This window comes from Cervus canadensis, chromosome 9 (genome assembly GCF_019320065.1).
Source record: "Cervus canadensis isolate Bull #8, Minnesota chromosome 9, ASM1932006v1, whole genome shotgun sequence".
In the NCBI taxonomy this organism is placed as follows: domain Eukaryota; kingdom Metazoa; phylum Chordata; class Mammalia; order Artiodactyla; family Cervidae; genus Cervus; species Cervus canadensis.
Window position 1 is genome coordinate 15,834,699 of NC_057394.1, and position 17,161 is coordinate 15,851,859.

Here is a 17,161-nt window from a genome sequence, read left to right on the forward strand (position 1 = left end):
CAAAGAATTCTTGAACTGTTGCACAGTTGCACTCATCTCACATGCTAGTAAAGTAATGCTCAAAATTCTCCAAGCTAGGCTTCAATAGCACATGAACCATGAACTTCCAGATGTCCAAGCTGGATTTAGAAAAGGCAGAGGAACCAGAGATCAGATTGCCAACATCCATTGGATCATTGAAAAAGCCAGAGAGTTCCAGAAAAACATCTACTTCTGCTTTATTGACTATGCCAAAGCCTTTGACTGTGTGGATCACAACAAACTGTAAAAAATTCTTAAACAGATGAGAATACCAGGCCACCTGACCTGCCTCCTAAGAAAGCTGTATGCAGGTCAGGAAGCAACAGTTAGAACTGGACATGGAACAACAGACTGATTCCAATTCAGGAAAGGAGTACATCAAGGCTGTATGTTGTCACCCTGCTTATTTAAGTTATAAGCAGAGTACATCATGGGAAATGCTGTGCTGGATGAAGCCCAAGCTGGAATCAAAATTTCTGGGAGAAATATCAATAACCTCAGATATGTAGATGACAACACCCTTATGGCAGAAAGTAAAGAAGAACTAAAGAGCCTCTTGATGAAAGTGAAAGTGGAGAGTGAAAAAGTTTGCTTAAAACTCAACATTCAGAAAACTAAGATCATGGCATCCGGTCCCATCACTTCATGGCAAATAGATGGGGAAACAGTGGAAACAGTGCCAGATTTTATTTTTTGGGGCTCCAAAATCACTGCAGATGTTGTCATTAGCTATGAAATTAAAAGATGCTTGCTCCTTGGAAGAAAAGTTATGACCAACCTAGACAGCATATTTAAAAGCAGAGACATTACTTTGCCAACAAAGGTCCATCTAGTCAAAGCTATGGATTTTCCAGTAGTCATGTATGGATGTGAGAGTTGGACTATAGAGAAAGCTGAGCACTGAAGAATTGATGTTTTTGAACTGTGGTGTTGGAGAAGACTCTTGAGAGTTCCTTGGACTGCAAGGAGATCCAACCAGTCCATCCTAAAGGTAATCAGTCCTGGGTGTTCATTTGAAGGATTGATGTTGAAGCAGAAACTCCAATAATTTGGCCACATGATGCAAATAACTAATTCATTTGAAAAGACCCTGATGCTGGCAAAGATTGAAGGCAGGAGGAGACAGGGATGACAGAGAATAAGATATTTGGATGGTATCACTGACTCAATGGACATGAGTTTGAGTAAACTCCCTAAGTTGGCGATGGACATGGAGGCCTGGCGTTCTGCAGTCCATAGTGTCTGAAAGAGTTGGTCATGACTGAACAACTGAACTGAACTGAACTGAAGGCAACTTTATTTTTAGCTTTTTGAAGACCCTCCACTGTTTGCCACAGTGATTGCCTCAGTTTACATTCCTACCAACAGTGTACATATGTTCCCTTTTCACCACACCCTCTTTAACATCTGTTATTTGTATTTTTCAATGATGGTCATTATGACTGATGTTGAGTGATACCTTATTGTAGTTTTGCTTTTCATTTCATAACTAACAATGATAAGCATATTTGTATATACCTGTTGTCATATATTGGAGAAGGAAATGGCAACCCACTCCAATGTTCTTGCCTGGAGAATCCCAGGGATGGGGTCGCACAGAGTCGGACACGACTGAAGTGACTTAGCAACAGCAGCAGTTGTCATATATCTGTGTATGTCTTCTTTGGAAAAATGTCTATTTATGTCATCTGTCCATTTTTTGAGCAGGTTTGCTTTTTTTGATCATTGTATAAGCTGTTTTTAGATTTTGAAAATTAAGCCTTTGTCAATCGCATCATTTTCAAAGATTTTTTTCTCAGTCTGTAGGTTGTCTTTCCATTTTTTTTTATGGTTTCCTTTGCTGTGCGGAAGCTTATAAGTTTGATTAGGTCCCATTTCTTTATTTTTGCTTTTATTTCTATCGCCTTGGGAGACTGATCTAAGAAATCATTGGTACAATTTATGTGAGAGGAAGTTTTACCTGTGTTCTCTTCTAGGAGTCTTATGGTGTCATGTCATATTTATGTCTTTAAGCCATTTGGAGTTTATTTTTATGTATGGTGTGAGAGTCGTTTTAACTTCAGTGATTTACATACAACTGTCCAACTTTCCCAAAACTACTTACTGAAGATATTGTCTTTTATAATATACATTGTATATAATATACAAGTCTTGCCTCTTCCATTGACGATTAACTTTAACAGGTGTTGAAGGTGTATGCATTTATTTCTCGGCTCTCTATTCCATTTATTCATAGTCAATTTTTGTGCCAAAACCACACCATTTTGATTACTATAGCTTTGTACTATCATCTGAAGTCTGGGAGGGCTATGACCCCTGCTTTGTTCTTTCTCCTCAGGATTGCTTTGGCAGCTCTAGGTTTCTTGTGGTTCCATATAAATTTTAGCTGTATTTGTTATAGTTTCATGAAAAATTTCATGGATAATTTGATAGGGATCTTGTTAAATCTATAGATTGCTTTGGGTAGTATGGCCATTCTAACAGTATTAACAGTATTAATTCTTCCAATCCAAGAGCATGGGATATCTTTCCATTTCTTTGGATCATGTTCAGCTTCCTCTTTTAATGTTTTATAAATCTTTCACCTCCTTGGTCATGTTTATTCCTGGGTATTTTAAGTTTTTCAATGTGATTTTTATTTGTTTTTACATTCTTTTTATAATGTTTCATTATGAGTATAAAAAAAATAACTTGGTTCAGTGTGTCAATCTTGTATCCTTCTGCCTTGCTAAATTCATTTACCAGTTCTATTAGTTTTTGTGTGAAGTCTTTACAGTTTTATATATATATTATCATCTGCATATAGTGATAGTTTTACCTCTCCCCTCCAAATGTGGATAACTTTGATTTCTTTTTCTTAAATTATGGCTGTAGCTAGGACTTCAAGTACTATGTTGCATAGACTTGGTGAGAGTGGGCATCCTTGTCTTCCTCCAAATTTTTAACAGGAAGGCTTTCAGCTTTTCACCATTGAGTTTTATACTGGCCGTGTGCTTTGTCATAAATGGGCTTCCCTGGTGGCTCAGATGGTAAAGAATCTGCCTGCAATGCAGGAAACCCAGGTTTGATCTCTGGGTTGGGGAGATTCCCTGGAGAAGGGAATAGCTACCCACTCCAGTATTCTTGCCTGGAAAAATCCATGGACAGAGGAGCCTAGCGATCTGCATACAGTCCATGAAGTTGTAGAGTTGGACATGAATGAAAGACTTATACTTTCACTTTGTCATAAACAGTTTTCATCTTGTTGAGATTTACTTCCTCTGTGCTTACTTTCATAAGAGTTTTTATCATGAATGGGTGTTAAATTTAATCAAATGCTTTTTCTGTATTTATTAAGATGATCATGTGGTTTTTGTGTTTTCTTTTGTTGATATGATGTACCATATCAATTAATTTGTATATGTTAAACCATACTTATAACCCTGGGATAAATCCAATTTAATCATAGTGCATGATTTTTTTATGTGTTGTTGGATTCAGTTTGCTAATAATTTGTTGAGAATTTTTACATTTCTGTATTCATCAAGGATATTGTCCTATGATTTTCATTTTTGGTAGTATCTTTGTCTGGTTTTGGTATCAGGATGATGGTGGCTTTATGGAATGTCTTTGGGAATATTCCCTTCACTTCAGTCTTTTGGAAGAATTTGAGAAGAATTGGTATAAGCTCTTCCTTTTTTGTTGGGTAAAGTTCACCTGTGAAGCCATCTGGTCCTGCACTTTTGTGTGTAGGGAGTTTTTTTTTTTTTTTCAATTACAGATTCTATTTCATTTCTAATGATCAGTCTGCTCTACTTTTCTATATCTTCTTGGTTCAGTTTTGATGCGCTGTATGTGTCTAGAAACTTGTCCATTTCTCATAGGTTGTCCAGTTTGTTAGTAAATACAGTTCACGGTTTATTTGTGTATCTGTAGAATCAGTTGTTACTTATCCTCTTTGATTTATATTTTGTTTATTTGGGTTCTCTCCTTTTATTCTTGGTAAGTCTAACCAGAGGCTTGCCAATTTTGTTTACCCTTTCAGAGAACCAGCTCTTGGTTTTATTGATTTTTTTTTCTATTTTTTACATATTTATTTCCTCTCTGATATTTATTATGTCCCTCCTTCTGCTGATTTTAGGTTTTGTTCTTCTTTTTCTAATTCTTTTAGGTGGTAGGTTAGGTTGTTTATTTGAGGTTTTTCTTGTTCCCTGAAGAAGACCTATGTTACTATGAACTTCCCTCTAAGACCTGCTTTTGCTGCACTCTATAGATTTTGTATGGCTGTGTTTTTATTGTCATTTGTATTTTTAAATTTCCTCCTTGATTTAATCATTAATTCATTTTTTAAGTAACATGTTTTTTGTCTGTGTGCACTCAGTTGCTCAGCTGTGTCGACTCTTTGTGATCCCATGGACTATAGCCTACCAGGTTACTCGGTCCATGGGATTTTCCAGACAAGGAGTGGGTTGCCATTTCCTACTCCACGGAATTTTCCTGACCCAAGTATTGAACCCACATCTCTTGCATCAGTAGGAGGATTCTTTATCACTGCACCACCTGGAAAATCCCACATGTTGTTTAGTTTCCATTGAAAGGTTGTTGCTGAACCATGGAAAAGAGGCTGGGATTCTTGGCCTCCAGAGGAGAAGAATTCAATCTGGGGCCAGAGACGAGGCTGGATTGCTCAGAGCTTTGTGTAATAAAGCTTTATTAAAGTATAAAGGAGATAGAGAAAGCTTCTGACATAGGCATCAGAAGAGGGCAGAAAGAGTACCCCCTTGCTAGTGTTAGCCACGGAGTTATATACTCTCTAATTAGTTATTACAATGAATCAAAAGAATATCTGGAGGTTGTAAAGACCTCACTAGACCTACTCCCATAATTTACATTTTAAGATAACAGGATTAGCCAGAAGGTATTTTCCAGAGACTGTCCTCAAGCAGGATACATTCAGTTCAGTTCAGTCGCTCAGTCGTGTCCGACTCTTTGTAACCCCATGAATCGCAGCACACCAGGTCTCTCTGTCCATCACCAACTCCCAGAGTTTACTCAAACTCATGCCCATTGAGTCGGTGATGCCATCCAGCCATCTCATCCTCTGTTGTCCCCTTCTCCTCCTGCCCCCAATCCCTCCCAGCATCAGGGTCTTTTCCAATGAGTCAACTCTTCGCATCAGGTGGCCAAAGTACTGGAGTTTCAGCTTCAGCATCAGTCCGTCCAATGAACACCCAGGACTGATCTCCCTTAGGATGGACTGGTTGGATCTCTTTGCAGTCCAAGGGACTTTCAAGAGTCTTCTCCAACACCACAGTTCAAAAGCATCAATTCTTTGGCTCTCAGCTTTCTTCACAGTCCAGCTCTCACATCCATACATGACCACTGGAAAAACCATAGCCTTGACTAGATGGACCTTTGTTGGCAAAGTAATGTCTCTGCTTTTTAATATGCTACCTAGGTTGATCATAACTTTCCTCCCAAGGAGTAAGTGTCTTTTAATTTCATGGCTGCAGTCACCATCCGCAGTAATTTTGGAGCCCCCCAAAAATAAAGTCTGACACTGTTTCCACTGTCTCAGCATCTATTTCCCATGAGGTGATGGGACCAGATGCCATGAATGTTAAGCTTTAAGCCAAGTTTTTCACTCTCCTCTTTCACTTTCATCAAGAGGCTTTTTAGTTCCTCTTCACTCTCTGCCATAAGGGTGGTGTCATCTGCATATCTGAGGTTACTGATATTTCTCCCAGCAATCTTGATTCCAGCTTGTGCTTCTTCCAGCCCCACATTTCTCATGATGTACTCTGCATATAAGTTAAATAAGCAGGGTGACAATATACAGCCTTGACGTACTCCTTTTCCTATTGTTATATAATCCTAAGGAATGTAGAGAGACAAAAAAGTTTGTCCTTTCTTCCTCCTTGAGAATTTCAGACCCCTCTCTCCTTGGGGACCCCTGGACTTCTTATCAATCTGCCTAGGAATTGACTCTCTCACCATGTAATCATTCTTTCCTTATTTTTCTGTGGTTGATTTTTAGTTTAATGCATTCATGGTCAGACAGGATGCTTGAAATAATTTCTGTCCTCTTAAATTTGTTAAGACTTGTTTTGTGTCATAGTATGAGTCCATTCGAGAGAATGGTCCATCTACACTTGAAAAGGAGGAGTATTCTGGGGGGGGTTTGTGATGTGATTTGGATGTGATGTCCTGAAAATACCTAGTAAGTCTGATTTTTCTATTGTTCATTTAAGATCTCTGTTGCTTGATTCTCTGTCTAGAAGATTTGTCAGTAGATGTGAGTGAGGTGTTAAATTCTCCTACTATTATTGCATCCCCATCAATTTCTCCTTTATGTCTATCAGCATTTGTTCTATATTTGGATGTTCCTATATTGGGTGCATATATGTTGACAAGTGTACTATCTTCCTATAGTGTCCTTCTATATCTTTCTGTATAATCTTTGTTTTAAAGTCTATTTTGTCTGAGTATTATTGCCTCCACTATCTTGTTATTTCATGAAATATCTATTTCTATCCCCTCACTTTCAATCTATGTGCGTCCTTTGCCCCGAAGCAGGTCTCGTATAAGCAGTGTATTGTATGCTCTTATTATTTTTATTCAGTATGCCACTTTGTGTCTTTTGTGTGTTTAGTTCTTTGACATTTAAGGTAATTTTTTATATGTATATATTTATCACCAATTAAACTTTGTTTTCCTCTTGATTTTTATTTCTTCTTTGTTCCTTTTGTTTTTTTCTCTTCTGGTTTTGATGATTTTCTTTTGTATTATGCTTCTGTTCTCTTCTTGACTTTTGTGAATCTACTGTATGTTTTTGATTTATGGTTACCCTCTTTTTCAATTATGTTAACGTTTTCCTTTATCTACTTGCTTTAAACTGGTAGTCATATAAGCTTAGGGCTTCCCTGGTAGCTCAGTGGTAAAGAATCCATCTGCCAATGCAAGAGACAAGGTTTCTGTTCTTGGGCTGGGAAGATCCCCTGGAGAAGGAAATGACAACCTACTCCAGTATTCTTGCCTAGAAAGTCCCATGGATAGAGGAGCCTGGTAGATTGTAATCCATAGGGTCACAAGAGTTGAACATGACTTAGCAACTTAGCAACATGACTTAATAACAACATATATGCTTAAACACATTCTGAAAAAAAAAAATCTGCGTTTTCTTACTCTCCTGTCCCATTTTATGATTTTGATGTGCCTCATACATCTTAATGTTTATCCTTTTGCTGTTCATTGTGGTTATTATCACTTTCACAGAAAAACATTTTTAATCTGTGTGTTGGCTTATGTAAGTGGTTTACTGTCCAACTGTGATATTCTCTTCCCCATGGATTCTTGCTTCTTTTCTATTTAGAGAAGATCTTTTAGTATATGGTGGGAGGCTTCCCTGATAACTCAGTTGGTAAAGAATCTGCCCACAATGCAGGAGACCCTGATTCAATTCCTGAGTTTGGAAGATTCACTGGAGAAGGGATAGGCTACTCACTCCAGTATTCTTGGACTTCCCTTTGACACAGCTGGTAAAGAATCTGCCTGCAATGCGGGAGATCTGGGTTCAATCCCTAGGTTGGGAAGATCTCCTGGAGAAGGGAAAGGCTACCCACTCCAGTATTCTGGTCTGGAGAATTCCGTGGACTATAGTCCACAGGATCACAAAGAGTTGGACATGACTGAGCAACTTTCACTGTCACTTTTAGTGTATCCTTTAGAACAGGTTTAGTGTTGCTGTATTCTTTTGGTTTTTGCTTGTCTGAGAACATTTACCTCTCATTCTATTCTAAATGCTCATCTTGCTGGATAGAGCATGCTAGGTTGCAGATTTTTTTTTCCCTTTCGGGACCTTGAATATATCTTGCCATTCCCTTCTTACCTGCAACTTTTCTGTAGAAATAACAGCTAATAGCCTTGGCCCCACTGGGGGCGTGGTGTGGGTGGGATTCCTTTGTAATTAACTTTTGTTTTTCTCTTGCTGCCTTTGAATCTTCTCTTTAACTTTTGCCATTTTAATTATGCCATTTTATTATATGTCTTGGTTTAGGTCTGTTCACGCTCATCTCGTTTGGGACCCTCTGCTTCTGTACTGGCATATCTGTTTCCTTCTTTAGATTTGGAACGTTTTCTGCCATAGTTTCTTCAAATACATTTTAATCCTTTTTTTTTCTCTTTCTTCTCCTTCAGGAATTTCTATTATGCCTAGATTAGCATGCTTTATGTTATCAAATAGGTCTCTTATATTGCATTCATTTTTATTTATTTATTTATTTTTTCATTTGTCTATCTGTCTGCTGTTCTGATTGGGTGATTTCCAGTAATCTACCTTTCAGATCACATATTCATTTTGTACATTATTCAGTCTACTATTTATTGCCTTAAAGTCAATTTTTGTTTGGTACCAAGACATACCTCACTTTTAAATTGTGGGACATGTTGTAAATAGTAAGATTTGATATTCAGAGAAGGAAAGATGACTGCATTTTATCATTTTCTTTCTTCTCAGTTTTATTAGAACATGTAATTGAATTAGGAAAGCCTGAAATTGTAGCTTACACTGAATGTTTTCCCCATGTGGTTTCTATTTAACTATGAGGGACATAGTGATTTTTAAATTCTTTATAAATGTATCTTGTGATTGTATTAAACTCTTATAGAATCTATTATATGTATAAATTTACTCTATATTGTATATGAATTTATACATAAATTGTATTTACAGAATAAAATACATAACTCACTTATAAAGTGTTTGCTGTGCTTTAGGATCATTGAGGAAAAAGAAGAGATCTTGTGCTGAGTGATGTTTCTTTATTTCAGGTTTAAATGTATTTACCATCCTTTTCGGCATCACAAGATCTCTGTTGTTATTCCACATCCTTGTTAATTCTTCACAAACTTTGCACAGCAAAATGGTAGAGTCCATTTTGAGATCTCTGGTATTGTTCTTCGATAGAAACTCAATAGGTAAGTCAGACACCAAGTTTTCTCAGTAGAAATGGTTGTTAACAAACCCATTTGGTGCCTTATTATAGCTTATGTTTGAAAATGGGGGAGATGCTTGGAAGAAAATCACTGTGTGTATTGATCCATTTTCTATAAAAAACTGATATTTTCCCTCCTACCAGAGAAAATCTGAATATGGAAGCATATAAGCTTTTATTCCAAGTTGCGCTTGTGAAAAATAAATGTTCACTTTGCAGGATGATTTAGGAACCCATTTGTTGCCTGGCATACAAAACACCATACATTTGATGGAAATGTATTTCAATGTTGTTGACTACTTGAGTTAGTGGTTGTGAGGTGGATGAACCTATAGCCTGTCAATACAGAGTGAAATAAGAAAGAATGATAAAAACAAATATTGTATATTAATGCATATATATGGAATCTAGAAAAATGGTACTGATGAACCTATTTGCAGGAAAGGAGTGGAGGCTCAGATGTAGAAAATGGACTTCTGGACACAGCAGGGGAAGGAGAGTAGCACTGACACAGATACACTATCATGTGTAAAATAGACAGCTGGTGGGAAATTGATATAGACCACTAGGAGCCCAACCTGGAACTTTGTGATAACCTAGAGGGGTGGAATGGGGAGAGGGGAGGGAGGCTCCAGAGGAAGGAGATATATGTATAATATGGCTAACTCATATTGTTGTATGACAGAAACCAGTACAACATTGTGGAACAATTTTCCTCTAATTAAAAAATTAAAAAAAAAAAATAAAATGTTGGCTGTGTTACGTGGTGTTAAGCGTCCCTGGTGGCTCAGATGATAAAGAATCCACCTGCAATGTGGGAGACCTGGGTTCGAACCCTCATTTGGGAAGATCCCCTGGAGGAGGGCATGGCAACACACTTCAGTATTCTTGCCTGGAGAATCCCCATGGACAGAGGAGCCCAGTGGGCTGCAGTCCATGGGGTCGCAAAGAGTCAGACACGACTGAGTGACTAAGCACAGCCCACAAGCTAAGTTATTCTTTAAGAAGGACCTTCTTACAAGGAGTTTCTCTCCATGAGACAGGCTGTGTGTTTCTTTCTTTCATTTCCCATCCATTTCTGGAATCACAGCACTTCTGGCATGTGCTGACACTTTGAGGTTTACCTAAAATGGCAATGATAAATTAATTAGAAGATTGATGAAATGTATATATCCTTGTCAATGAAATTAACCCTATAGTTTTAGAGTGGATTTTGGTGACATGTAAGAAGAGGCTTTGTGGTATATAGCAGGTGGATGCTCAGTAGTAAGTTTCTCAATATGAGTGTCCCTGCAGGTTTCCCGGTGGTTGATGTCTCCACTCTGTTTTTTTCACCTATCCTATTTTGGAAGGTAGCCTCCATACTGGGTTTCTTTGAGGTGTTAGTTCATCAGTGCACATGCCCACTTTATCTAGTTGGTTAGATTTTTTGTGAGGCTCAGGTGGCTTTGTTTATGCAAGTAATAATTGACAGGGCCTGTTAAGGGAGGTGGGCTGGAGGTCGGACAGAAGTAGCCTTGGCCTAGTCATCAGCTAGCCACAGGACTGTAGGCCTAAAAAGGTGGACACTATTGGGCAGGCAGATCTCAAGGCAGGATGTTGTCTGCCTTGATTTAAAAGTGTGGACTCTCTGTACATCTGTGTCTCTTTTTCTGTTTTGGATATAGGGTTATTGTTACCATCTTTCTAAATTCCATATATATGTGTTAGTATACTGTATTGGTCTTTATCTTTCTGGCTTACTTCACTCTGTATAATGGGCTCCAGTTTCATCTATCTCATTAAATCCATGGCTGATTCATGTCAATGTATGACAAAAACCACTACAATATTGTAAAATAATTAGCCTCCAACTAATAAAAAAGTAAATGGGGAAAAGAAAAAGTGTGGACTCTGGAGCCAAATGCCTGGGTTCAGTACTGGTGCTAGTTGCTGATAGTTATTATATACGTGTTTGTAACTTCAATTCTCTGTTTCTTGGTTTTCTTATCTGTAAAATGAGGAGTCTATTCACACCTAACTGATCTTAATGTTGTGGGCATTGTTGTGCTCAGTCACTTAGTCGTGTGCAACTCTTTGCGACCCCATGAACTATAGCCCACCAGGCTCCTCTGTCCATGGAATTTTCTAGGCAAGAATACTGGGATGGGTTGCCATTTCTGACTCCAGGGCATCTTTCTGACCCAGGGATCAAACCTGCATCTCTTGCATCTCCTGCATTGGCAGTCAGATTCTTTACCACTGTGCCAAGTTAGTTAATACATTCACAGTGCTTAGCACATGGTTGGTGCCTAATGAGCCTTAGTGACAATGGTGACATGATGTCTAGGAACTTTATCTCCTGTGAAATGGAGATGCTGCTCTTCCTGTTTTACAAGAGTGTGGTGAAGATTAAGTAAGAATGTTGAGAGCAACGTCTTGTGTAGATTTATTCAGTGCATGTTGTTTTTGGTTCAGGAACTGTGAGGAGCACAGGATGGTAAGATGCAGTGGCCCACACAGATCTCATCGTATTAGGAAGTTAGAACAAGGAAGTGACTGGAGGAGCCCATGCTATTATGGCTGTGAAGTTGCTCCACTTTGCCTGTTAATGTGAAAACTACACTTGTAAAGATGGGAGCATTAAAAGGAACTGAATTTCTGTTATCTCAGCTTCTGAGGTCTCATGACCACAGTTAGCCAGGTTCTTCATGTTCAAGACCTATAGGCTTCTTTTTTTTTTTGTTCCATTTATTTTTCTTAGTTAGAGGCTAATTACTTTACAATATTGTAGTGGTTTTTGCTATAGACACTTAATTCATTTATTATTCAAGAATTTGGGACCAAGTTTAAATCTTCAAGTTCACTGTTGTTAAAGCAGCCAGCACACTAATGTTTATCTTGCTTCCCCCTCCTATATCTATTAGCAGGACTTCATTCCTTCAAGAAAATTCAAGCCCAAATAAGTACCACAAAGATAAGCCTAGTTTGCCCAAAAGGTTTGGGGTCAATCAATTACCTACTCATTTAGTGGTAGATTAAATTGAACTCTTTCCTATCTTTTATTTTCAAAAGTATAATTTGTAATACATAATTTAGGGTGGACTTTGTTTCTGGTATGTGATGTCATGAAGAGAAAACCACATATATTTGTTCACTGGAAGCTGTTTCATGGAACCATAAAGTTCTGTTGTCTGTCAATCAAGCTTCCAAGTTCTGTTTTCTGTCAGTCAAAGAAATAAAATTGCCAAAATTCTGCTGTCTGTCAATAAAGGAGACAAAATTGCCAACACCTAATACATTTCCCTGGGATTTAATGTGCATTGAAGATGAATCTTAGGAGGGTCAAATATTTGATACCTAATTGTTTTACTTTATAAACTACAGGCCCTTAAGAGGTAAAAGGGAGGAATGCCAATTTTTAAATGTTAGTCTTGACATAGCCCTGTGAATGGAAGGAAAATAAATACCTATTTCAAAATGATGAGTCATCAGTGTTACTAGAAAACTGTTTTTCCTTGATTTAAGATTAAGTAAATACTTGTGAGACAAATAGTCAGATTAACAAAAGGTATAAAAGGCAGCACCTGTGTAACCTAGACAATTAGTGGTTTATCTTACAAGATCAGCTAGTTCTATTAACAAATTGTCCAATGTTTTAGACCCAGTGAGTAGATTTCACTCCTACAATGGGAAATGCTTAAAACTGAAGGAGGTTTAATTTCTTTTGGTGCCAAATTTTCTAACCACTCCCATCTCCCTTCACAAAGCAACTGTAGGAGTTTCATGCTTAATTGGCCTGGTTTTCAGGTATGTCTTCTCTTGATTCTTGCTGTATCCAATGACTGCTTTCTAGATGAGATTAAGGTTTGAAGTCTTAGGTACTAAAATGAGTACCTTACAGATTTTGGATAAACATTGAGTATTTTTGAAAATATACCTCATGTTTTCTCTTCCCTTAATTGTTATGTCCATTTTTTTAAAATTTGATGTCAGATAAGAGACAAAACATTGCTTGTCATCTGTATACATTTAAAATCTATTAATGGACATGGAGTTGGGATGAAGGCGGAGATTTTCCAATGTCTCAGTTCTGCTAGAACAGAGCTTTGTAATAGCTGTGCCAGTCACTTCACTGGCACAGTCAAGATCCTCTTGACAGAAGCACAGTTATCTTAAGCAGCACTGATTCAGAGTGGTGTGTGTGTGTGTGAGAGAAAGGCTCCTTTTGAATTAGACTGTCACACTGGAATAAGATCCCTATCAATAGATTCTATTAAAGAGTTGTGAAATTTAAAGTTTGAAAATTAAGCAGCAAATAAAAATGACTCTAGACTTTACCCAGACTAAATTGAATGGTTTTTATTTTTCAATAGTGGTTTTGAACCACTATGTCATGTGGGATCCATGTGACCCTTGGTAAAGAAAACAGACTTTGGAGTCAGCTCTTCTGAATGTGAGTCCCATCCCAGCCACCGAGAGACAGACCTTTGTCAAGTTTAACCTCTGTTGACCTCAACTCTTTCTGTAGAGTAGAGATTATAGTACAATAATATTCTCAACATTTTTGTGTGTGAGAATGAGGAGAATTAATACATGTAAAGCATTTAAAGAAATGCATAGCAAATACCTGGCATTAACTGATTTTTTGATTAAGTGACCTGGTGAAACGTTATGGACTTTTTGGTCTTTTTCTTCTATAAAATCCAAATTAATATTATAAATTTTATAGAACAATTGGGAATGGGAAACGATGTGTGTGATTTCCCAGATGCAAGGAAAAGTGGACAAATGACTAAGACCAATAAGCCACAAAAAAGCCACAGTATGTTTTATGTTTGTTTGCTTGTTTTGTCTTTGTTTCTGTTTTCATCAGGGCTTTGCTTCACTCATGAGTTCATTTTAATTTGGTTTCACAGGGAGAGCTTAATTTTGCATATAAGCACCAAACATCTGGTTTACTTTTTGCTTGAAAATGATAAAGCAAAAGTTTCTTACAGGCCTATTGTGTAATAGACAGCTGGAAATTTTATAAAGTTATAAGTTCTATTTAAAAGGAACATTGGAATTATTCCAGGGAAGTGGATGTACTTTTTAAGAGTAGCAGGAACTTACTATATTTTTAAAAAAAGGTTATAACGGGTCAAAATGTAGAATGCCTATGTATTCAGCTTTTTCAAAAAGTGTGCAAAATGAAAAATGTCACAAGTGAAAATTAAAGTTGACCTAAGGCAGTTTTAGATTGTCAAGGCTTCAAATTTTATTACAGGATGTTTTTAGAGACATTCTGTGGCTTGTTCAGTCCGGTTAAATCCAGGCAGTCTTTCTGCATTTCTAACACACGGACAATCTGATACTTTAAAACTTCCTATTATGCAAAATATGGTTAAAGCAACCTGGGATAAAAATGAGATTCCTGGTCAGTTCTTATAAACTATAGATTATATTTTTAAAGCTGTTAAAGGTATAACAAATGCAACAGAATAAATACAACTCTCCTATAAATACTGCCCAATTAGCATTAGTAAACTAACCATGTAAATGTTGTAACTTACCATTTGGGATATATAATGGCATTGAGGAAGGTGAAGAAATGCGTAGTTTTGGGTAGACAGACCTGAGTGAAGACAGCACTTACTCAATGAACACCTGGCTGTCAGGTAGCTGTGTGTGTTAGGCAGGGAGCATCTACTCGTCCTGAGTCTTGCATTCAGCCTCAATCATGTCTGAAAGACCTGAAGCTATGAAATGCAATGATTCTGTCATCCTGTAGAACTCGCTTATAAATATTTAATGAAAAAGAAAACCAAAAATAGTTTGTAAAACGTCAGAGGATTTTTGTGATAGTAGTTTCCATATACCATCTAATGTTTCAGAGATCTGCTGCATGACAGAGGTTTCAAATTTTCGCAGTTATAATTCTCCCAAAGATAGGAGCTACAGACTGCATTTTGCCCTGAAGGGCATTCGAGGTGCACTGCGCCAGGAAAAATGCCCCTCTTGGAGACAAAGTGCATGTACTTTTTAGGAGTGCATTCCTGTGACAGGAGGAGTCAAGTGACAGGTGGTGTCCTGTTCCCCCAGAATCAGCATTTCTCACCTGGTCCACGTCTCTCATGGACACCCCAGTTCTTGTGGTTCATGATTTAAGAATCCCCCCAAATCATAAAACAATGCATATGGGCATTTTCCAGTGGACATGCTCCATGGCTTTTATCAGAGATCCTGCTCAGTGACAATCTTCCAAACGTGCAGTCTTTAGGATATATTGTTTTCATGGATTCTGAGAAGGGAAATAAAATCAATGATGATAAATTATCTTTTAGTCATTAAGAAATATTTCTGTTTTCCTAAAAAAAAAATAAAAAATTTCTGTTTTCCTGCCTACATCCTTCTGGTCTTCTTGGATGCTTAAGCATGAGTCTGTGTTTGTCCCACCTGCTGTACCTCTAAAAATAACAATTTATTACCCCTGTAGTAAGCTTACAACTTGGAAATGGCAGGAATCCATAATTTTTCAAAATGTAAGGTGCTATAAACTTTTTAAGGAAAAAAAATATTGGAGAGTTTGTAACTATATTTATTTAAAAAGTATCAGCAAAATTAGTGTAACAATTGGGATTAACTTAAGTATTTTGTAGTTGTTTACCAGTTTGTCACTTGGTAGGTATCTCAGGTGGGATGGACATAAAGGAGGAAACTTCCTCAAATCCACCAACCTTTCTTGATACTGCCACAAGAGTCCCCCCACCAATTCTTTTAAAAAATAATGCCTCAATTTCAATTCCCCACCAGCAGTCATTTGGTATTTTTATTTCTCTAAGTATCATCCTATTTTCTCTTTCTTTACCACAGACTTGGCATATTTCATATGACTCTGTAATATATTAAATATATATATATATATGTACTTTAAAAATATTGTTTTGATTTGTTCATGAATTCTGTCTCTTAAAGGGCGTGACTGGGGAAATGAGTAATTTCTCATATCCTGTTCTTTCAGGAAGAATTTTAAATCGTTTCTGCAAAGACATCGGGCGTATGGATGACTTACTGCCCCTGACATTTCAAGATTTAATTCAGGTAACAAAGCAGTCCTGTCAGAGCTCTCACAGGGAATAGTAAAGTGCTGTTTTTCAAGGCCTTTTCACACTGGCTAAGGGTGGGCTTCAGTCTGGCAATGTGCTTGTTACCTTCAGTAAAGATCATGGTTGTGAGAGAAAGGGGTGGTTGTGATTGGGAGGCTGAGTTAACATTAGTAACTCCTGGGGCAGGAGTGGCTACACAGTTATGTCAAGGTTGGTCTGAAGCAGCGCGACATGCTGGTCAAGTGGTTCTACCTCTGCCTTCCAGGTGTCTGGGGTGGATTCCCTTTACTGTGAGCACATTTCGTAACAGAAACAAGCACCTCTCATAGAGAGATAGCTTAGATGAGCTAAATTATGCATTCTATTACCACAAAGGACACATATTTACTGCAACTTTTTTGTTTTGTTTTGAATAAAGCCAGGTGTAATTACTTAGAAAGATATGTAATAATACGGTGAAAATAATACCTTTACCAGGACAGTAGAGAGGAGTTGTTGAAGATACAAAGCCTTTAAAGGCAAGTGCATCTAAGCCAATAATTTGAGCATGGGATCAAAGTCATCTCAGAAATTTTGTTTTTGTAGGTAACTTTTCACATGTTGAGTGCTGTAACTTAAGGTATTTAAGCAAACAAACAACCCTACAGAAATATCTTCTATCCAGATGTTATCAAACCAGGTCCCACTGCTCACTGCTTACAAGATCAGTACTCATAAATGTTAGTAGGAAGAATAATTGCCTTTAACCCGAATGCCAGCAATTGGGAGATGGGGAGATGGTGGACTCAGTGTCCCCCAAAAACTACCTCTGAAGAGTCTGCTCAACCATGAAAGTTTTTAAAGGGAAAAAAGGAAGTAATTACAGGTGATCAGGGAGATGGAGGTCAGAGTCATCAACGTCCCCCACTGTGTGCAGGTTTGTCGACTTCTCATGCTCTTTCTTCAGATGCTATCTTGTTCACAAATTAGTGAAGGGGAAGCTAGGGAAGAGATCAAGTTATCCTTCAATTAATCATTCTTCATTTCCACTGTGATCCATGGAAAGAATCAACACATTAAGCAAGGTATTGTGTGATCAGGGCTTCCCTGGTGGCTCAGATG

At 37.6% G+C, this 17,161-nt stretch overlaps 1 protein-coding gene across 1 annotated transcript in view; it reads left to right on the top strand.

Moving 5' to 3' along the window:
- Positions 1 to 17,161, top strand: part of LOC122447237 (ATP-binding cassette sub-family C member 4-like) — a 118,114-nt gene that overhangs the window by 63,597 nt on the left and 37,356 nt on the right. Inside the window, 2 exon segments of the mRNA XM_043477773.1 lie at positions 8,830 to 8,976; positions 15,976 to 16,055. Of these exon segments, the coding sequence (XP_043333708.1) occupies positions 8,830 to 8,976; positions 15,976 to 16,055 (227 nt within the window).